Source organism: Brienomyrus brachyistius, chromosome 6 (assembly GCF_023856365.1).
Source record: "Brienomyrus brachyistius isolate T26 chromosome 6, BBRACH_0.4, whole genome shotgun sequence".
NCBI classification, from domain to species: domain Eukaryota; kingdom Metazoa; phylum Chordata; class Actinopteri; order Osteoglossiformes; family Mormyridae; genus Brienomyrus; species Brienomyrus brachyistius.
This window is the reverse complement of record NC_064538.1, coordinates 26,315,688-26,338,883: the sequence shown is the minus strand read 5'-3', so window position 1 is coordinate 26,338,883 and position 23,196 is coordinate 26,315,688. Positions and strand designations below refer to the sequence as shown.

The following is a 23,196-nucleotide window of genomic DNA, read 5'->3' as shown; positions in this document are numbered from 1 at the left end:
ACACCATACACTCACACATGCACACCTACGGGCAATTTAGCAACTCCAATTAGCCTCAGCATGTTTTTGAACGTTCAAACTGCTTATTGGTTAGATGTGTCTGTGGCATGAGCAAAAAAGTAAATACAGGAAGAACAGTGTGGTAATTATCTGGGCAATACACCAGGCTACATCACACTAGGAGAATGATGAAATTCAGTTTGAGGGCATGCCTTGAAAATGGTATACTGACTGAGATTTTGTGGAGATGTGCTGCCTTCAGACGACTGAGCAAAAGATGGGAGCTAATACTGAGCATGTCCAAAATGCTGGCTGGATCAGGTCGAGGTCAAATCGTGTTCCCACTACAAACAGACCACGCTAGAGCGTGTTTGGGACAAGACCAGACCACTGCTCTCATGGGTCTTGTGTGGTTGTCTTGGTCTGCAACAGAGTTTTATTATGGTGTTCACACCTGCCAAACAAATGGTATCAAGGGGAAAACTAGAGTTCAATTTATCAGGAACATCCAGAGCCTATCCTGGAAGCAATGGGCATGAGGCAGGGAATAACCCAGGATGGGGGGCCAGCCCATCGCAGGGCACACTCACACACCATTCACTCACACATGCACGCCTACGGGCAATTTAGCAACTCCAATTAGCCTCAGCATGTTTTTGGACTGTGGGGGGAAAACGGAGTACCTGGAGGAAACCCCACGACGACATGGGGAGAACATGCAAACTCCGCACACATGTGACCCAGGCGGAGACTCGACCCGGGTCCCAGAGGTGTGAGGCAACAGTGCTAACCACTGCACCACCATGCCACCCCTGACCCAGGCATATTCTGGAATAATAAGGAATAAACTGCCAAATATGTTAATTGAGGTTCATAGTTCACATTCAGATAATCAAAATCCAAACCAAGTTTTTGTTACAACCAACCATTTCAGTTCACTCATAATGTTACTGACTGAGACTCTTTATACTCAGCTGGCCTTTCCTGACTGACCTTGCAGGAGTCTATCTGGACAAACGCTGTCTCCAGTATCAAAAGCCCATGCTGGAAGGGGGCACTCTGGGATGCAGAGGCCACACCATGGTTGTGGTGCCCTTTCTGACGGAATCCTATGGACCTAGCACATCCAGTTCTGAGAAAGCCATTCCCCTGTGTACCTTAAAGAACTTCCCATATCGCATTGAGCATACCTTGCAGGTGAGGCCCGATATAAATCTTCTGCCCTGTTTATATCACTCTTTTAATGGCACACACATGGGTGCACACTCGCTCCTTCACACTCACTCCTTCACACTCTGCCCTCTCACATCTGTTCCTGTTTCCTGTCAGCACTAGTTGAAAAACAGACCAGCTCTTTCTCTTCCCTTCAGCTGGTTCTGGGTTCCTGAGCCAGTGGGGTAAAGGGCATGGTATACTACTGTGTTTCACTGCAGTGTGTTCAATCCTGACATGTGTTTCTCTGTGATATTTGTTTTGCATGTCGACACTGTCTGGTTTTGAGGCTCTTGAATAACTCCCCACCCCACACCCCCACATCTTCTCAGCCCAGTGTAAAGGTGGGCAAAGGTTTAGAGTAGGGGGCTTCAACATGGGGCCAGCTGTCCTGCAGGTGTTGTTTGTCAGCCGAACAGGAGCACGAACATTAACCTGCGATGATCACTGTGTGCGACAGAGAGAGAGAGAGAGAGACAGAGAGAGAGGGAGTAATATACCAAGGAAAATGCCATCAATGCTTATCAATCATTCAACATTTAATTATGATTAATAATTCATTTCACTATAGTAAATGTTGACTTTATTTGTTTGTATTCATACAAAAAAATGCACAAGTGAGAAGTGAAATACCCATGAATATCGTCTCTAAGCATTACGTTACATTTTCTTTTATCTAGTGGAGCCCTTTGCCCAAAGCAATGTACAAGTGCACAATACAAATATATGGCTGTCAAGAACTCAATTTGGTATAAGTGCAGCTAGGCTGAACTTCCAGTGAATACCCAGGTACAAGTGTAAGCAGTACTGGAGCAAGAGCTACATAATAACTTTCCAACAAAGCAAGCACCTGATAAGGTAGCTATTCAACCAGCAGACAAAGATATTAAGAACATTCTGGGATGGCAGAGTTCCATATGTTATTAGTGGTCTTTCTGGAATATTTATAGGCATTGAGACATGTTTTTGGAGTAGAGAGAATGAAAATTGCACACATATAGCAGAGGAGACGTTCCAATCCGCAGCCCTGGAGGCATAAAGTTGCCACGTTAAACACCGACCCACCCTTAGCTATTTCTGTGTCTGCCTCCGGATACAAAGCCGTTCCATGACTGCATGTCTGATGACAGCTAGCAAAATAAGCTTTAGTTTCTGACAGTGCTGTTCCTGAGTAAAGCGTGATTTCTGAAATGCCTGCATTCCCTCTGTAATGTGTTTGCCAAACATAGGCTTGTAAGGAACTACCAGTGACAGGACTCGGCGAACCCTGAGCTCAATGAGGAAGCTGCTTCATATGCTGATTACTTTCTCTGTCATTCCAGTGGGCCAGAAATGAATTTGAAGGAACCTTTAAGCAAGAGGCAGAACATGTAAATCAGTACTTGATGTAAGTCCCTCACTTTACTAACTTGTACATTTTAATCAGTATTATGTACCCCGCATAACATCCCTTACATCTACGGTATATTTCCTGAGCCATATCTCTTTATACAGCTCTGTACCCTATCATTCTATGTAATCACAAATACTGTTTACTCCAAGTTCCCTATACCAGGGTGCTTTAAACCAAAGCTTGTGTTTTGATGCTACCTGTAGACCCTGGAGTTAATCAAGAGACAGCTGCAAATTGTGCATTTGTAGAAACCCTTGTAATTAAGATCTGGAACGTTGCTTACTGTCTTTATGATTTATTTGCTTGCGCATGGGCAGCTTTTTAAACGTATTTATAAGTGCATATAAACTTTCTGGATATGCTTCAAAAATCTAATTATTTTGTAAGGTTCTGATTAGCTTCTTATTCATGGTTGGCTGCTTCTATGACCAATGGAAACGGTGATCTCACAGAAAAGGATCTTAGTCTGAGAGTGCATATTGGTAACAAATGGAAATACCACATACATCAGTGTTTCTCAAACCAGCCCTCAACGACCCCCAGACGGTCCACGTTTCGGCTCACTCCCAGTGCCCAGGGAACTGGGAGATACCAAAAATGTGGACCATGTGGGGGTCCCCAAAGACTGGTTTGAGAAACACTGACATACATGACCTGTAGCTTCACTTAAATTTAGCATAAGTGCAATATGTAAATAATTTGTGAATTGTTATTTAAATAAGTGCTACAAAATATTATATATATAGGTATTTAATTTTTCAGACAGATGACAGCCTGCCTCATCTTCTGTCTTTCAATAGTCCCACCTCATAGTGCAGAGAAACGTGAAAAACTTTCTGGGCAGCTGGAGATTTTACAGATGTTCATTTTTTTTATGCACTTCCTGTATAAGTTCCCTGTTGCATGAAGTTGGGCCAGAAACAAATGTACACTCATCTTCTCTTAATGAAAATGATTTATTGGTAAAAGAAAAGAGGCTGTTTCCTCATACAAGTGGAAGCAAGCCTGAGATGAAGGGAGCTGTTTGGCATGAGCCAGATGTCTGCTCCCCCCACTTCCTGTTTCGGTCCCCTCTTTATAAACATTCGCAGATAACTTGGTTTTTACGTTTGCTCAGCCGTTGTTTAAAATAAGGGTAACAGTGTTTACAGAGGAAGCTCCAGAGCAACACCGGAACCAGAGCTGCATGTGAGCCAGGCAGATACGGGAGAGGGAGGAACGTCCACCAGCCCAGTGCACTGCTGACTTCCTCCCAGTCAGATGCGAGGAGGCCTCTGCGCAGGTCATGTGACCCTAGCGGCACAGAATGCAATCAGGCGGTTCAGTCCGTGCTTTTTATGGATTTTCCATTCGGGACGGATGTGAGAGGAATAAATCAAGCTGAGCTGGTGCTGCAGAAACATCCAAGTTTCAGCCTCTGAAAAGTCTCATCCAACAGCAGGACTTTCCAGAATTTTTTTCATTTGTTTTAAACGACGTAAGATTGAAACTATGATGCTGCAGAGACTGTATCCTTCCCTGCAGAGGAAGCTGAAGCAGCAGCAAGTATTTTTATTCAAAAGTCTGAAAGCCCATCACCCCCTTTCAGTTCAGCAGATATTTATCACATGCCAGACTACGTCATTTTCCACCCCGACACTCTGTTACTTCAGTTTCCTGACGTGGCGTCATCAGTCTCCACTCACTGTAGCTTTTTGCTCAACAATATTGACTGAAGCACCATTCATGCCTACTTCTATTCCGAGTGAGGTCATGTCATTCTCTTATTGTTGTTAAATGTTGTATAAACTCTCTGCCTCCTATATTTCATTTCCTCTGTGCACTTGGAGAGACCCAAATGTCTGGCGGGTTTCTAGTTCTTCATGGGTCCATCAGCTTTTGCTGCTATTCTAGCAAGAAATTCCTGTGCGAATGATGTTTCCCCCAATGATCTCAGTCCCATCGAGTGTAAATGGCTGTGTTGGTGTAAGAGGAATTTGAAGGGAGTTTTGCTATAACATTCAGAGGCCGTCTGGAAATGAAGCGACTTCCATCCAAGGGAGACTTTGACCACGCCTCAGGGACAAGTAGCAAAAAGGCCAACCAACCAGTCTTCCTCTTTTGCCCTCTAGTGATAATGGATTCCTGCAGCACACTTTAGACCGGGGGGAGGCCGAGGCCCTAGACATCCTGTCAGAGGTGTCTGCCAACGTAGGGAGACAGCGGCCTGCTACCTGGGAAGACTGTGTGGGCTGGGCCCGTTGCCAGTGGGAGACCCTTTTTAACAACAACATCAGCCAACTGCTGCATTGTTTTCCCCCAGACCAGGTAAAATTGCATTGTGAATTAAAACACTATCCATGTCTCTGTACTCCGGTGAATCACTGAAGGTGACAACCATTAGGTGGTGCTATTGTCATCCTGGACTTGGAAATTTTTTTTTAGTATTTTCCCATTTTACAAAGGCGTATCAATACAGAAGTTTTCCGGTATATATTCTAATGTTGTTTTTGTAAATATGTCTATGTCTGACTGTACAAGACTAAAGAAATTACACAAATTGTAGATCTGTTATCTAATGCCAATTAGCCTGGGCCATGGGGCAATACTCCTGTTCAATTGTTGTCATCAAAAGCCACCTCAGATGAAGACAGGCTTCCTGCCATATCATTGTAAATAGCATTTTTTTATGATAGGAAATAAAAAGGCAATTCCATGTATGAATTCTTTTTCAAAGAATGCAGGGAAAGGTATGATATTGGTTAATACAGTATTCAAAAGAATGCAGTGTGGACGTAAAGCTGAGGGAATTAGTGACCTTGTCTTGTAACCATGATAAGAAAGCGGTTTTGAAACAACTATTGAGTTCTCTTGGCATTCTAGGTTCACACTGTGTGATAACCATTTATCTATAAATTGTTGAAACGCTTATATATATTCTAGTGTTACTTCTTAAATTGTACTATTCAAAAACAAAAATTTGTGATAATAATGTGATTCTTCTGAATATTACCAGGACTGGTAAGTCAGGTGTACTGGGGAAAGGTAGCATCGTTTCTTTGTGACTGGTTTTGCTCTGAAAGGTCAGTGGCAGATGTTCTCTCAGACTGTATTCCTCCCATTTGGTTACTAGGGAGGTTTAATCACTCCTTTGGATTGACTGTTTTCTTTAGCATAGAAATACATCATATGGACAAAAGTTTTGGGACACTTTTATAACATCCCATTCTAAATCCATCGGTATGGAGCTGCTCCTCCCTTTGCAGCTATAACAGCTGCCCCTCTTCTGGGAACGCCTTCCGCAAGATTTTGGAGTGTGTCTCTGGGAATTTTTGTCCATTCATCCAGAAGAAAATTTTGTGAAATCAGGCACTGATGTTGGACTTGAAGGTCTGGCTCACATTCTAGTTCATCGCAAAGGTGTTCGATGGGGTTGAGGTCAGGGCTCTGTGCAGGCTAGTCAAGTTCTTCCACACCAAACTCAAGCAACCATGTCTTTAAGAACCTTGCTCAGTGCACTGGGGTACATTCATGCTGGAAAAGAAAAGGGTCTTCCCCAAACTGTTCCCACAAAGTTGGAAACATAGAATTGATCAAAATATTTTGATATGTTGAAGCATTGAGTTCCCTTCACTGGAACCCCTGAAAAACATCCCCATACATTATCCCTCCTCCACCAAATTGGCACAATGCAGTCAGGCAGGTAACATTCTCCTGGCAACCGGCAAACCCAGACTCATCCATCAGATTTCCAGACAGAGCAGCGTGATTCATCACTCCACAGAACACATTCCCACTGCTCCAGAGTCCAGTGGTGGCATGCTGTACGGCACTCCATCCAACACTTGGCATTGCGCTTAGTGACATGAGGCTTGCGTGCAGATGCTCGGTCATGGAAGCCCAGAGGAAGTTTGGAACTCTGTAGTTATTGAGTCAACCAGGTGTCGGCGACTTTCATACTTACATACTGGTGCCCCTCAGCACCCAGTAACCCTGCTCTGTAACTTAGTAGTGTTGTCTGCCATTTCATGGCTGAGTTTCTGCTGTTCCTACGTACTTCCACTTTGCAATAATGCCACTTACAGTCAGAATATCTAACAGAGAAGAAATATCACAAAACTGACTTATTGTAAAGGTGGCATCCTATCACAGTACCACGCTTGAATTCCCTGAGCTCTTCAGAGAGATATATTCTTTCACAAATGTTTGTAAACCTGATTGCATGGCAAGGTGCTTGATTTTATACACCTGTGGTAATGGGTCTGAATGAAACACCTGAATTCAGTGATTGTGAGGTGTGTCCCAATACTTTTATCCATATAGTGTGTAAGTTTCTCAGCACTGAAGATAAGGTTAGACCTTTTATTATCCTGCAGTGAATGACCTTTACTGGTCATCTGGGGGCATTGGTCCAAAAGTTCTTAGGCTGTTGATGCCAGATGGCTGGAAACTATCAAGTGTGGGTGTGTTCTGTGATATGCTGCTACAGATGGCTTTCTGGTAATTCTGTGTCAGCATTACATCAGGGAATACTAGATTCCTAAACGGTTGACCCAGCATGCAGAGTCCTAATATGGAAAAGAAAAATAAATTTGGTAATTTCTCAGATCAAAAGTAGAAAAAAACCTGAAGCAAAATGTAGAATTTTTTAACTATTCTTGTCAATCTTACTCAGAAAAAATGGGCACTTGAGGTACTGGTTGGTACGGTATAGTGCAACGTAGGGGTGTGAAAAATAGACAATGCACATGTACCTATAATGGCTTCAGGAACAGAAACAAGTCAGCTGTTTGCTGGGGGGGCTTTAGTTTCTGTGTTTATAGACAGAAATTCTATACTTATATACAGTATATACAAATAGAGCAATATAAACTTAACAGTTCACATCTTGCCATCTGTGCTTCAGTATCTCACTGTGGGGGGGCAGTGAGCCTTATTTGAGGCATCTCTGGGGCTTTTTGGAAAGTTGTAGTGTCAGGTAGATCAAAGCCCTGGCTGGCATCTGGTACTATAATGTGGATCTGCTCATTTTCTCATCAGGAGACAAACTTACTAAACACCAGCGTATGTAACATACCCTCACACTCTAGCCTGGAGAGGACATTCACAGTTATCTGATTTGCTGTGCTGAACTCATGTAGATTATTTGTGAAATTCTCATATTTTCTTAGGTAGAGATAAAATATATATTAAGCTTGGTTTTCGCCCATCAGACGACAACCTCGGGACTGCCTTTCTGGTATGGTGAAAAGAGATGTCCCCACCCCTTAACCTTTGAACCAAACAATGTAAGTTTCATGTCCTTTCATTCCTCCATACATTTCATTGCTTCTATCCCGGTTAGCTAAGAGCCCTCGGAATCATGATTATAATGTTAAGAATTTACAGTCTTGGTGTTTTGAGGTCTTATTATTGCCTGCTGGAGATGGATAACATGAATGACTGGGGTTCACATGGACTTCGACGGGAATTGCTGTATAGATTATATATTATCACTCCAAACAAGGAAATAATATTTCCTAATTAGATGCAGCAATGTGGGGGTTTCGTTACTATTTGTTTTATTATTAGCAATAAACTCCCCAGGGTTGGAGGTCTAAATCCTACCCACATCCCCTCAGTTTGTAGTTCCTATGACCTTTCCATGTCACATGGAGGTTGCACTGCAGTCTTATCTCTGATTACCTGACATCCTGCCCAAGGATACCTTAAATAACCTCCATCTCTCCACCCTGTACCAAATAATTAGCTACAAGATGTATAACTGTATACATAGAGGTTGTTTTATAATATTTCCAAGTTATTGTTTCACTTGGTTTGCATATTACAAAATGAGAAATATCCTCTTTGTCTTTGTTTTACAGGAGACTCATATGAACTATATTATAGCAGCAGCTAACCTGTATGCCCAGACCTACAACATCAATGGATGTCAAGACCATGATGCCATTAAGAAAGTCCTGCAGGGTGTCCAAGTGCCATCCTTCACTCCTAAGGCTGACGCAAAAATCCACGTCACTGAGGAGGAAATGGAGAAGGACAGAGGAAATGTTGGTAAGAAGAAGCAAAGTTCTAAGCATTCTTCATTTTGTGTCATTAGTACACACGCCTGACATTCCTTGATGAAGAGCTTTTTTTCTTGCGCCAATCTGCATTTACTGTCTTGCAGACACAGCCCGCCTGGATGAGCTGCAGAGGGAGCTGGCCAACCGTCCAAAGAACATCTCAGAGCTCCTGATGAAGCCCATTGAGTTTGAGAAGGTGACAACGTCCTCACGCTTGATGTCGTCTTAACAAACTGGCCATTAAATGAGTGCTGTGAGGGGGTCTACATGGTCTATAAGGCTCAAGCCTACCTGGTTTTCTTGGACTGCAGTAACCTTGCAACTATAGCTCACCATTGCAGGATCACAGATACACCCTATATTCTGTGTCCCTGTACCCCATACACAAGCAAAGCAGGTTAAGTACAGAAAAAGATATGAAAAGACAGATTACTTCTCCATATCAGGAGGAGCTTCACTGAATTGTTTGCCTTTGGAAGTGCACTTTGTAGAACCACGACTCACACACACCAGTGTATGGAGTGATGGGCTCACAGTGTGCTTTGGTCATAATCCTGGGCTTTGTCTCCCAAAGATTGTGAGGAGTTTCTCAAATGATGTTTGTGGGTTTGAGGCAATGAAGTCAGAGGTAGAGTATCGCGTATCACTTTTGCTGTGAGTCAGACATGCGTGATCATCCCCCAGCTATCCTTCTAGCAGCTGTGTGCTAACTACCTGCCCAGGTGATACAGTGAGTATGTCAAGCGATTGTATGGGCATCAAATTGCTCGAACAGATTACTGAACAAGCCCGTTGGCTAGATATGAGTAACATCCCCCTCCTCAGCCTTTGAAGTATGGTATTTCTGCACTGTGACATCATATTATTTTTATGCTCTTCAAAATGGAATCTGGACTTTAGTCACAATGAACTCCTGAAGTAACTAATTTCCTTGAAATATGTTCATAGCTACCGATGATGCCGTAACGTAAACAATAATAAAAACAATTTAAAATATTTAATCCTAACCTTCCCTTTAAATGCATCCTTGAGTACAGGATGATGACACAAACTTCCACATGGACTTCATCGTAGCAGCCTCCAACCTGAGAGCTGAGAACTACGACATCCCCCCAGCCGACCGGCACAAGGTGAGAGTGTGGTATCGTCATCGGTTAGACTGGCTGTTGGGTTGGTAATACACATGAGGTCAGGGGAGCGTAATGCTAACATTACAGTCTGGGGGCCGATACTGGCAGATACTGCTTTCTTTGCTCCCCCCTCCCCCCCCATCACAATGCCCCCTCACCCACTACCCCCCGCCCAGCCATCCATCCATTAGGGTTTGCACAGCAATGTACCCCTGCCCTCTGGCAGCTGTGCTGTTTGAATGAGGCATGCCCCTCGCCAAAAAATCTAAACGAACCGCAGCACTCCAAGGTGTTACCTGAGCCACAAGTAGGATAGTCAGGCCGGCGGGGGTGGGACTGGATTCTGCAGTGCCGGGAAAGTTTGTTTTAGTTTAGAGCAAAGGTTGTTACTCTGCATATTTATATTATGTGAAAGTGATTTTTTCAATTGCATTTCCAGCCGTTTCCCATTTTGATTCTCTCTATATATCTATTTTTGTCTTAATAACATACACTTTATATTAACTACACCTTCATAGTACATTCATTATGCATTCATAGAACATTCAGTGCACCTTCAAAATGAATTCATAATGCATTCATAAAACATCCATAAGAAACCTGTAAGTATACCTCATAACTCTTTAATTAAGGCAGTGTTTTCGTAATTTATGAACACATATAACAAATAATTATGAATTGATAAAGCATTATAAACATGGCTATAAATATTTTCAAAAGGCACAATTATTGCCATGTTTATTATGCATTATGAAGGCTTTATGAAGCTGTCGTCTATATCGCACTAAAGGTTCCTTTATAATGCATTATAATGGTCAGTATAAGCATTAAGGATGCTTTGTACTGCATTACAAAGGTACCTATAGTGCATTAAAGATAAGAGCTTCATAAGGCAGCCATAATGCATAATAAACAAAGCTATAATGTGTTATTCCTTATAAACATTTATAACCTTGTTTATAATGCTTTATGAAAGTGTTTATAAATTACAAAAATATTTTCAAATGTTATCACATACCTTAGCATCCCAACATTTGCAGCTATAATATCCCTTGATAATAATGTGTGTTATTACCATATAATGCTTCATATTAATGTATATTATATCTGTTAAGACATACAGGTAAACAGTGTAGGGTTTTTGCATGTGTAAGAACACAATGGAAAGAAATAATTTATGCATTGTAAATTGCAGCATATATTTTGTTTAGCAGGTTTCCTTATACTGGGAAAGAAAACTTGACAGTAGAAAATTTTAAAAAGAGGGATAGAAGAAACTGAACCTCAAAAGTCCAACTGTCTTCAACTCACCTGTTTTAAAAACCTCTGTCACGTTCAGCTTCTTTAATAAAATGACAAATGTCTTGCTCTGAAATGGATAATCTAAGACCCTAGAATGGCTTGTGACTTATAACAATGAATTATATTTTATGTAACAAATGTTATTATTGCGGGAATAATCCTTGATGAATACTTCTGGATTTAGCCCCTGAAACAGCTTAACCACTATGGTACCTGATGCAAACTCTCTTCACACCCACAGAGCAAGCTGATCGCCGGGAGAATCATCCCGGCCATCGCCACCACTACCGCTGCTGTGGCCGGGCTAATGTGCCTGGAGCTGTACAAGGTGGTCTATGGCCATTCGAAAGTCAAGTCGTACCGCTGTGCAGGCATCAACCAGGCAGTGGAGCAGCAGTGCATCCTACACATGCCCTTGGGACCCAAGAGGTTCAAGGTAAGACTGCAGAAGTATGTTGGTAGGGGGATGAGCATGAATCCGTACATGAAGGTGCAAATTCTTTCAATTCACCATATTTGCACTGCCTTATTGTCTTTTGCACAAAGTATTTAATTTAGTTTCATTTTATTTTTAAAACTTGTATCGGTCTTGTTTGTCTGTCATGGGTGTCTGTCTTGTTTGTTGTTGTTAATGCACTCATGGTGGGGTCTGAGAGTAACGTAACCTCAGTCCTCCGTGTCTCCTGTACATACAGCAGACTTGACAATGAAGACTTTTGACTTTGACTTGACTTGACTTTTCGTCATTGTACATGACACAACAAGTCTGGGATAGCAGCCGCATGAGGGGTGCAAACAAAGCACAGGACAGGACAAGACAAATGACATGTAACAATATGTACAAAATACAGAATAGTGAGTAAGTAAATATGTGCAGAACTTCTACACTGGGCTTTGATTCTCTTTGATTCCGTTGCTGTTATGTACAGGCAGAACTTTGCAAGCTCTATTTTCTGTTAGAGAGCAATAGTGAGAGATATGAACAAACAAGAGACAGGAAGATAATCTGTGTTAAACACTCACTGACCCAAGCCTGGAGTCTGAATACAAAGGAAGGTGAATAAGATCTTTGCTACTATGGGCAGCTCGGGGGAAGATCATGGGAGATAAATGCAGACTCCTACAGAAGCTGTGCATTTTCTTCTAAAAGAAATCCTTTCAAAGAATTCCTCATACAGCACTACGACTGCTGAGAAAAAAGACATACAACCTTTGACCTCTGCCAAGGGCCAGAACTACTGCACACTCTGTAGGTCCTAGATTTTAGAGGAGCAGTATAGATGGATAGAGAAATTCCACCCAAATAGAATGATTCAAATTGCCTCACACTACAATGTAACATTAATTTGGAAAAATCTGTTCTTTTTTCCATTACATTTTCTCAGTTTCACTAGGGAATCTGTTTATGGGTTTGTGAGATGTGGTCCAATGATCTTCCATTTTTGGAAAAAGTTGCCCCACAGTCAAAGAAAAGTTTGGTAGCACTTTACTTGATGGGGCACAAGTAACTTCATTAGTTACTACTCAATTACAAATCATGAACAAATATATTAACTGCTTGAAATACATAAACCGTTGATTAATGATGAACGTACATGGAATCAGTTCGGAACTAGCACTTAGTTTCTGAGTAATTATTACATAGTGAGAGTGTACTACTCCATTATTTATGCCTCCTCAAACAAAGTGTTACCAAGACCATGTTATTATCCATCCATCCATCCATCCATCATTTATTCAGTACAGGCTCACAGGGGGTGTGCTGTAGTCTGAGGCTCTGCAGACTACGAGTCTGTGCCGATGTCCTGAAAGTGTCTGTCTCAAATTCCGAGCACCTGAAACATAGCTGATCTTTCGCTCTGACACTAAGCTTTTCTCTCCTGTACCTGTGTGTGTCTGGATCATAGTGTAGTAAGATGGGTCATCAGAAGTCTGAACTTTGTTATTCTTCCTACCAGCACAATGAAAATACATGTATCCCATTCAATTTATGCAAACTCGGCAGGAGAGGCTGTCCGGTTTGTCAGTCTTCATTCAATAGATTATTTTCAGGCCTGGAGCTCTGTTAAATGGCCTGCAATTTTATTTAAAAATATTCCCTACTTGTTAATTATTAATTTATCATTTCCCTCTTGACTGTTAAATAAATTAGACTGTTTTTCCCTCTAGGTAAGAAAGTACGGGTTATTTTTGTCTTTCTTCAGATAAAATATGTCTTCAGCTTTTCATGCATGTGTGCTCTCACTATTAGTAACATGTGTGCTGTATTTGCGTAATATTTGTACCTATTAAGCTATGGGACGTGGTATCTAGTCCATGTTTGTTAAGAGGGCATCAGATCTGATTGGAGGACAGCCGGCCTATCAGAATGAGGGGGCAGGTACATCCCCAAAACTGCGGACAGGACACAGGCGGCAGCCGAACCCACTTACTATACAATGATTTTGTACCATTGTCCATGTCATCATGCTTCCCACAGCCTCACTCTTTTTTCTGACAATCTAGGCACCTTCTGTTGTCCTGATGTGTCCCATGTCCACTCAGATGTTTGGTCTCTTGCAGGTTTTGGCTACATGCTAATGGAAATCATTGTTGTGTCCCTGAGTTTTGATGTGCGTAATGTGCAAGCAGGATGTGGCAAACAGGGGATTGTGGGGGCTCCGATTTTGTTAGCCGGAATCTAAGTTATAGACCCTTTTTTTAACAAAAAGCTTGACTTGTTGAAATATGTGCAGTTTCCTAGCCACAGTAACTTCACTCATGTGCAAAAAGTGTTAATCATAGTATTATGAAGCTGTTCTTCCAGGACTGTGCTCAGTTTTTCCAGCTCGTAGTGGCTTCATTTTCCGTGTGACAAGCTGTGTTTTCTGTAGCACGTTGAGCTACGGCCAGCTTGGAACCTGAGCTGCAGTGTTTCAGAGTTTTCTCTGTCGATTAGATTCCTGGGGGGAAAGGGACCTCTTGCTGTCGTGGCACCTGGGCTTTGACAGGTACCTGAGGTGACAGACCTGCATATCAATTGCATGACCTCATTAGTCTTGCACCAAACCAGCAAGCAGACCTCACCAGGTTGCCACGGTTTCCTCATTACAGGGGCATGGTTCCTCAAACTTTGATGTAATCTTCATATCGAGACTATTTCATATGAAACCCTGGGGTCTACTGGAGGTTGCCAGATGAGGATTTATTTTTATTGTCTTAAGATGTTGTTTTCTTTAACTCCAGAGCTGAAGAAGTTTTCCTTCCATTGAAACCGGGGCATAGCTGAACAAATATCACTGCAGGCAGAGTTGGTATGGTTAGGTATACAATTACACTTAATGCAAAACCCCACAGATTACCTGATCTACTCTTGTTTAATTGAGTTAAGAACTCATTTATTTGCTATAGACTCTTGCTTTAGTGTTAACCTTTGTGGGCAAGTCCCACAGGCTTTCCCTTATTAGAAAAACATGAACAGGTGATTTACTCGTCATGGTTAAATAGGTAATATACTGTGCATGGGTACATATATATGCAATGAATGTAGAGGAATGGCTGCATGATGCTATACTGTGTATCTCTATACCAATTTATGGTGGGGGGTGACATTAAACAGCCCATCCCTACAAAATTCCCATCCTGCAACATAATTTATGACACGGATCTTATTTCTGATTTACATTTTATTTATTTACATGAAAAAGATACACTACTTAAAGTAGAATTGCCTGGGTTTTATGGTGGAATGTGACAATGACATAATTGTGGAAAGTGCTAAGCCTTGTCACTGTAGAATCTGCTTTAGTCACTGTTTATAAACACAGAAGGCTGTCATTTTATATATATATATATATATATATATATATATATATATATATATATATATATATATATATATATATATATATATATTCACCAGACTAAATTTCCTTAAGGATTACAAGAGATTTTATCACGATGCTTTTGAAAGTATCAACATCTGCAGCCGGTGAATCTCACTTCAAGTATTAACCACCGAGACTCGAAAAACAAATATTCAAGGTGAAAATTCACTGGTTTATAGCTCTGCTGCATTGTTGACCGTGACTTTTTTCAAAGTCCCTGATTAGCAATAATCACTTTCAGTGAAACGGAGTGGAAAAGAACCTTTTCTGCATGAACGAGCACAAACACCAGCGAACTCTCTTCTTACACACGTGCAACACGATCTGCGTTGGCTGCATTTAAGTGTCTGTGTCCATTGTCGCGGCGCCACTTACCCAGAACTAACAGCCTCACAGGGATCAAGGCCTCTGTATGAGTAATAATGCAGACTGACATGCTTTGTGGAGCTGTCCGAGGCCTGTGCTTTAGGTATGGGGAGCGTGCGCATCACTCCCGTCTGTCTACCGCAAAGCTCTTACAGGGGGGTCAGGCTACCTTACATATTCTTGGACTAACTCTTTGTAGAAAACTGCAAAATATCTTTTGCATGCAGTGCTCTCCCTCTGCCAGCTGTGTTTTGACAATAGTAAGCTATGTAGCAGTGCTCAACTATATGTTTCCCTAAGTGTATACCTAGATGATAATCTGGAGTTTTCGGAAGCTAGTTTTTAGACTTTCGATATTGAATAATTGTATCACCCTTTAGCGATGACAGACAGGAGACATGCCAGTAGTGGCTTCTGCCACAGCATGAGCGATTTATCTTCCCTGACAGGAGAATAAGTTACATATTACATGGTTTAAGGGCTTCTTACTAATGTTTCATGGCATTCCTCTAAAGCCTCACTTATTAATGAATGATCTTTTTTTGTGAGAAAATTAAAAACGATTATGGAGTTATGGTATGGTATTAATTTATATTAAGGAAACATGCAGTAATACTCCTCACAGCAGCCTAATTATTTCCTTAAAACAAAAACTTTTATCTAATGAAAAAAATGAAAAAAACATAGTAAATAAAATGCATAGCAAATGATTATTTTTGTAAGTTTAAATGTTTCTTTTGAAGGTATTATTTACTATCCTTTGTGGGGGCATTTGATCTCTGATTAAAATCCAAAGACGGAGTGAGGATCATATTTAAATTTTCAATCAAATTTCCTTTGATGGAGCAGAGTTGTGGCATATTAATTTTCTCCAGAGTTTCATGTTTTGTTTTAACATGGACTGGGTTACTTCCATTACTCTTCCTTTGTTTTTCCTGAGATGTTGCTCAGTGACTCCTCATGTATTAATGCATCCATCTTTAAGACAGATGCACTGCATGGCAGATGATTTTTCTCTTCTGTGTTGATTGTAACCCACTGCCGAAATGTTACCTCTTGATTGCAGCCCGGGATGGACTTTTATTTTTAATGGGATCTGTATCCTCTTCAGGTATGATATTAAAAACACAGATACCATGCTGTCCGAAGTGTGAGGAGTCTGCATTAAGCAGGACATTTCTTGTAGATGGAATCTAGCTATTTTGTAGCTCTCCACACTGTTTTCTTTCAAAGTGCCTTCCTGCTTCCTAAATTAAATCGATTTGTCTCAGAAGTTTCCCAAGTTCAGGAGTAGCTGCGGCACGGGTCCTACACTCACAGGCAACTTTTATTGGATTTTTGTTGAAATGATGGCCATTTCCTGCCTTTAGAGGAAGAGCCATATTGAAACCAGATTCTGCACGGCTCCTTTTGATCTTGCTTCTTTCGTCATCACATGAAAGGGCTTCAAATCCCATCTGAAATGCTTTTCCCTCACATTTCTATAAAGGGGGAAAGGGTCTGTAACCATCCCATTGGAAAGCCCTGCGAGATACACAGCATTGTTTGTGTCGCTCTCACTCTGAGAACTATGAGAGGAAATATATTATCATCACTATAAAACTATAAAAAGCGAACAGATCTAGTTTCTGTTGCGTGTTTTTTTACTAAACATAATTACAAAGCACCATCAGCATTCAGAAGAAAATGTCTGATACAATAAAAAATGTGACAATGCTTTACTTGAGGGGACACAATAACTTAGTAACTCAGTTACTACTCAGGTACAAATCATGAACAAATACAGTACCAGTATGAAATACATGAACCGTCATGATTGGTCAATAATGAATGAACGTGGGATAAGTATGTAACTAACACCTAGTTTCCGGTTAATTAATACATTAAGTAAGAGTGTACTACTATATCTGTGCCCTATCAAGTGAAATGTTACTGTAATGTAATTGTAGGGTTATTCGGTTACGGAGCATATTATTTACTGCAGCTTTAACAAATGCTATTTCCTTTCTTTACTCTCCATAGTGATACATGTCCTCACCAGTCACGTGGAATATCAGGATTTGATTCCCTGGTGGGGATCACAGTATATTACGTTTTTGGGGGCCAGCGTGTGGGTTACGACCCATGCCTGTGATCAGAAGGTTGCAGGATCAAATCCCAGTGTGACCAGACTCATGGTGTAGTTGGGCCCATGAGCATGTCCCTTAACCCCTGATTGTGCCAGGGGCGCTGCACACCAGCTGACCCTCTGCATGGGCCCCAGGCTTTGCTCTCACGTACATGTGTGTGTATCTCAAAAGACAACAGGATGAGATATGTGAAAAGAAGTATTCCAATGCACCTGTACTCATACTGTCCAAAGGGCAAATAAAGCATCATTATTATTCAGTATTGTAAACACCTCAAGTGCACTTGTTTAACAGTTTATGGTTTTTGTTAACATCCCCCCAAAGGTCAAAGGCATTTGTGTCACTGCACTCACTGAAGGTTTAGACAAAAGGGAGATATTTTGTACTATAAGTGAACAGATTGGCAGAGCAACCTGGAAGTCAGACAGTAACTAACCTTAACATACTTTTCAGTGTTGCATGAGACAGTCAAAGGTTCTCAAAGAGAGACTATTTGAGGGTGAAGGAATGTTTAATCCTGGATCTGCCCAGTACACATACTGTATTGATTCCATTTCGGGGAGAGGTTAAGATTACTGCAGTAGAGCTTTGGTAGCCCATAATATGCCATTGTAGGAGGTTACAATATGCACTATACAGAAAATGTCTATGCGGTCTTAACATTGGTCTTTTTTCCTGCAAGGATAATTTGAGAGAGAGTTTCCCCTTTCTTATGGTGGCCAGCTAAAATTGGTCAAAAGTTTCCAGAATTCCCTGGGTGGGGCTCTTTGAAGGGCTGGCTGGGCAGAAGGTCCTCTCCCGAGAAACGGCAGCCGCACATGGCTAATTGTGTACCCCGCATGCCGACATTCTGAATCACGATATGTTGTGCAGTCATTGAGGTTTCCTTCCCTTTGGTCCCATGCCGACACTACCAGTGTGACACAGGAGTGTTTTCAGGGCTGTGCTGCTCTGTGGTCTCGCCTTACCACACCCAAACGTCCTCAAAAGTGATGAAGACATGCAGCTCAGACACTGCAGTAATGAAGCCCCTCTAAAGGAAAAGTCCAGTGTCAATTTCAGGAAGGGTTAGAGTTGTCAAATCAATTGTGAAATTAATAAATCTGAAATAAGAACATCAGTGTTGGGCATTTCAGGTCTAGAAGCCACATATCCGGACCAAGATTTTATTTCTACCAACCAGTTGAGTACTCTGTGACTGCGACTCTTTATACTCAACTGGTTGGTAGAAACAAAATCTTGGTCTGGATTTGAAGCTTCTGGACCTGAAATGCCCAACACTGAAGAATATATTCATCTTCCTCCTTTAGGCCTCATTCTTATAGTTAATAAAATCTTTATCTCGTTTTTATAGTCACTGGTTGATCTTAATGTAAATTTGGGACTTGTTTTTTCATTCATTCATTCTGGAACAGTGGGTTCGCCCAAGCTGCCCGCAAAGCCTTTATTCTCCTCACCTGGCCAGTACAGCTGCTCATGTAGGCAGCTGTTTTAACTGAGATGGGAATTTCCTGGCAGGTGATGTAGCATTAAAGAGAAGAAGCACATGGGGGCACCAGTCAGTTTAAAATCTAGCTGAAAATATTGAAGACTGTATTATTTAAAGATATATAGATCAATTTCAAAAGATACAGTATCTTCGCTTATGCAATTTTGACTGTGTCAGGCAGCCGTTGATTCATTGCCTCATTTTCACACCTCATTCACACTTCATTACCTCATTTTCATGCATGTGAAGGTGTGTATGATACAGCTCGTTAATTACAGTACTAGAGAGGATGCTGAACTTTCTGGCCTTTCAGAGGCCTCCTGAGAGAGGCGTTGTCTCACATCCCAAGCCTACCACACTAGGTTCACTCCTAGTCCACAAACTCCTCTCTGTGTTCAGTTTACTGTAATTACCATGTGACTGGAGCACATGGTGGTTTCCAGCCTATCATTAAGATAGAAAAAGCCACAGAAGAATCTATATTTATGATCTCACAAACCCGCCGGTCAGCGACACATATGCAAGTGCTCAAAGTTTGAAAATGCTTCTAAAAATGTAGCACTACAAACTGAAATTAGTGAGGCTGTATTCCCTTACTGTGCTGTGTTTTCTTCAAATGCAGCAAAGCCAAATGACACACTGTGGTCTGGCTAGGTTGAGCCTGCCAGTGCCTCATTGGCCAATCGGAAATGCCCTCTGTTGGTTTGTGATCTTTATCTGAAATTGCACCAAAAGAAAACTTTTCATTTTCCTTAGTGGACTTCTTAAGAGAATGAAAATAATGGGCCTGTTCTGCTTGTGAAACCCAAACTGCTTCTGAGAGCGTCTATCCGTGATGTGTATCTGAAAAAGAAGTCTTTCATCAGCAATACATTGAAACATTTACAACAGCAAAAAATTTAACCACTGTGCCTTTGTATTGTCATGTTTACCTCTGTCCCATCAATGTTTATTGTGTCTTGCAGTTATTTTAAGGGTAACAGCACACTACTTCATCAATTTTCAATGCAAGTTTACACTTGCTTCACAGGGTCATTAAGTTTGGATTTCCCGTGTTAAATCCATCCTTAAAAAACACACTTATGGGCTGTTAGCAGCCCAGGGTTACACTGTGGTCTGCACTCTCTTTGTTTTATACATCCCAAATGGTAAAATCTCATTTCCAGCCCATTAGCATCTCTGTACTCTGTATTGAATTAGGGAAGCATGTGGGAGTGATTAGGTGAGAATGCGATCCAGTGAATGTAAAAAGCTCCCCCTCTGCCAACAACAGGCCGTCACACTGGGATGTCAGGAGAGGCGGTGCAATCCCAGGTCCCAGTGCGGGCTTCTTAATAGGCATAATTCAGTTATTGTGGCTTGGTGATCCCAAGCTTGACTTACGTGTTTATGAGCAGTCAGCTAGGACTGTATGTGCTGAGGCCTGGAAGATATTGCTACACCTTTAGATTCACACACACACACACACACACACACACACACACACACACATACATATATATATATATATATATATATATATACCAGAAACCTTGCTACAGCAGTGTTACTGCAGTGAGAAAATGTGTGACTTGTGCAAGGCGTTCAGAAGTATGAGATAATACACCAAAATTCCACAGTCATTGTTTAGAGGGATTTTCTTTATTTCCTTACTCCCACATCAGGTTAGCTTTTCAGTCACATGCAGTACAGTGATATTGTGAGTAAAATGAAATTTTCATTCATGTTTTGATTTAATCATCCATGTTTATTTTTGTTTTTTTTTTGTTTTTTTTTTTGACAATGCATCATGTGAATCAAATAGGAGCATCTTTTGGGGGGGGGTGGGGGGGTGGAGTGTTAGGACAATTCTAAGGACCCTAAAAAATTCGGAAGATACAGTGGAGCATAGTTATAGTGATCAACCGCTTATATGAATCAAATAGCTTGGGACAGAATCATTCCTGTACGAATACTGTTTAAATAATTTGTTTATAGTAATCACATAGTCCATTTACTGTGTTCATTCTGGGGTTTTTATATATGACAACATATGGAAAAATAAAAGTATGGCAGTTCTTTTTTTCTTCATTCTTACTTCACTTTAGGCTTTGATAGCCCTGCTTTGCCTTGGGGTAACCTGTCTGTTTCTGGCTAGCTACCTGCTGCGTGCACAGTAAACATGAAAATGAAAATAAAATCGTTTTCTGCCAAAACCGAGCCAACAATATGCAACAGCAAAACCACACTAAGCTATATTTTATATACAGCATGGTGATAATGATCATCCACTTATAGTGATCAGTTTCACCCAGGCACACATGATCACAATAAATGGTTTCCACTGTATTTGGATTGGTCTGGGTTGGAAGCCCAATATGGTATACTTATATATATGTCTATAGTGGAGCCCCTGGAATTAAATGCCATACATTAGAGGCTCTTAAATTAGTTGCTAACATACAAGAACTTTGCTCTTTTCTGTAGACCTTTCACATAATCCAGCTCAGTCTTAAAACAGAGCAGTCCCGTTGTTTTGAACAATAGGAGAAGTGTATTGTGTCCAGATGCAGGTGTGATATTTTGAAACAATTTGGTTAGGGTCTGTTGTCAGGCTGAAACTGACATTTGTTACACAAAACTGTTTGAACTGTTACTTCAAAAACAAGTGATGTTTAAGTAAATTTCATAGGCTAATGGTTTGTGTCTACCTTAACAAAAAAAGATATATATAAAATGGCATAATAAGAGACTAAAAACCATTTTTCATTTCCAGATTAATTGAGAAAGTGTCATTTATATTTATTTTAAGCATATATTCCTTCCAATAAGCTACTAGAAAACTGAAGCTTGTGAGGAATTTATAATATCTGGCTGGGTACAGTTTCACATATTTTGGTCTTTGTTGCCGTTCTGTTCATTTCTCCTGAAAAACAACTTTCATTTGGTTTAGCTTCAAAATTGTTCTATTAGCGACAACACAATGCCTCGAAGTTGTTCTTCACCAAAACATAAATATTTTTACATTTTGTCATCTTTTTGTATGAAAATACAAAAATCCCTTAACATAGCTAAATGATAAACGAGCCAAAACCAATCAGACGCGATTTTTCCCTCCAGATTACACTCACCCCTGTAGTTCGCATTTTATATAGCGGTTTGCCTGTTTCCTACACTCCTGATTTGTTTATGCCCCACTGTCATGAAAGTGGATTTGAGAAGATGTCTGCAATGATGAACAGGAGGGACACATGAGGACACAAAGGAAATGTTCTCATTAAGTAACTTTGCAGTCTGGTGCCAATTAGACTGACAAGTGTCGGGATTTCGTCTAGACTGCAGTGTAAATGCAGCGAAGTAGGGAATCCTGTCGGGGGGTTAGGGTCAGGGGGGAGAGACACTTCTTGCATCAAGGTTAAGGCAGGTATAACGAGCCATTTGGCAATGACCAGATAAGCTAATTACAATATCAGTGGAGTGAAGAGGTGTATGTCTGACAGCTAAACATATCATCAGGTTGATATTTATCTTTCTGGTAGTTGTGAACAGCCTTCAGTCTTTTAGGTGAGTTATCCAGAGAGCCAATTGTAGACAATTATGTGCCTCTTGTCAGTATCTTGCTCTTCTTTATAGGCCTAGAGATGATGGACTGTTCAAATGTGTGTCCTCTCAGCACAAAGCATCATCAAAGCCAGAGGACTCACTCCCACATGCTAACAAGCTCATTATTGCCGGGGGGGAGCAGTAAGAACAAGGGTAGTCACCATGGTCAGTGCTGTTGTTTCCTCTCGCCTGCAGTCTCATTAAATCTTTAGATGCACTCTGCAGTGCTGTAGACGGAGTCATCTTCCTCCCATGTCGTTTTATACTCCGAGTCGCGTGGCTGGTTTTTATCAGCTGCATATTCACGTCAGGTCAAGTGTGTGACTTCAGCATGACAATTTTGGAGCAGCACAAGTTTGCGCAGTGACCCAGTCGATGCAGATACAGAGCTGGATGAGACTGTTTTGACTGAAACCACAAGGAATTCTTCTTTAATATACAAATTTAAGAGAAATGGAGCAGGATCTCTCATTCTTGTTATGGCTTATTGATTCTGGGGGCTGTAACAATTAATTTAGGACTCTGCATATACATGTTTGTTTTACTTTTGTCTCATGAATGCATTTTGACATGTAATCCATGTGTACGTTTCAGATTAACACAGTGCACTTAACGATACATCCTTTTTTGTCCACCGTCCTGGTTTGTTTTGTCTTTTTCCAGAAAAACACTGTAATTCTGTA

At 41.1% G+C, this 23,196-nt stretch overlaps 1 protein-coding gene across 2 annotated transcripts in view; it reads left to right on the top strand.

Moving 5' to 3' along the window:
- uba7 (ubiquitin-like modifier activating enzyme 7) overlaps nucleotides 1-23,196 on the top strand; it is a 45,908-nt gene that overhangs the window by 8,871 nt on the left and 13,841 nt on the right. For both annotated transcript variants that reach the window (XM_049018305.1, XM_049018304.1), the window contains exons 14-21: nucleotides 1,001-1,197; nucleotides 2,535-2,599; nucleotides 4,717-4,912; nucleotides 7,798-7,872; nucleotides 8,449-8,638; nucleotides 8,754-8,845; nucleotides 9,687-9,779; nucleotides 11,323-11,517. In XM_049018305.1, the coding sequence (XP_048874262.1) occupies nucleotides 1,001-1,197; nucleotides 2,535-2,599; nucleotides 4,717-4,912; nucleotides 7,798-7,872; nucleotides 8,449-8,638; nucleotides 8,754-8,845; nucleotides 9,687-9,779; nucleotides 11,323-11,517 (1,103 nt within the window). The remainder of the gene's footprint in view (nucleotides 1-1,000; nucleotides 1,198-2,534; nucleotides 2,600-4,716; nucleotides 4,913-7,797; nucleotides 7,873-8,448; nucleotides 8,639-8,753; nucleotides 8,846-9,686; nucleotides 9,780-11,322; nucleotides 11,518-23,196) is intronic.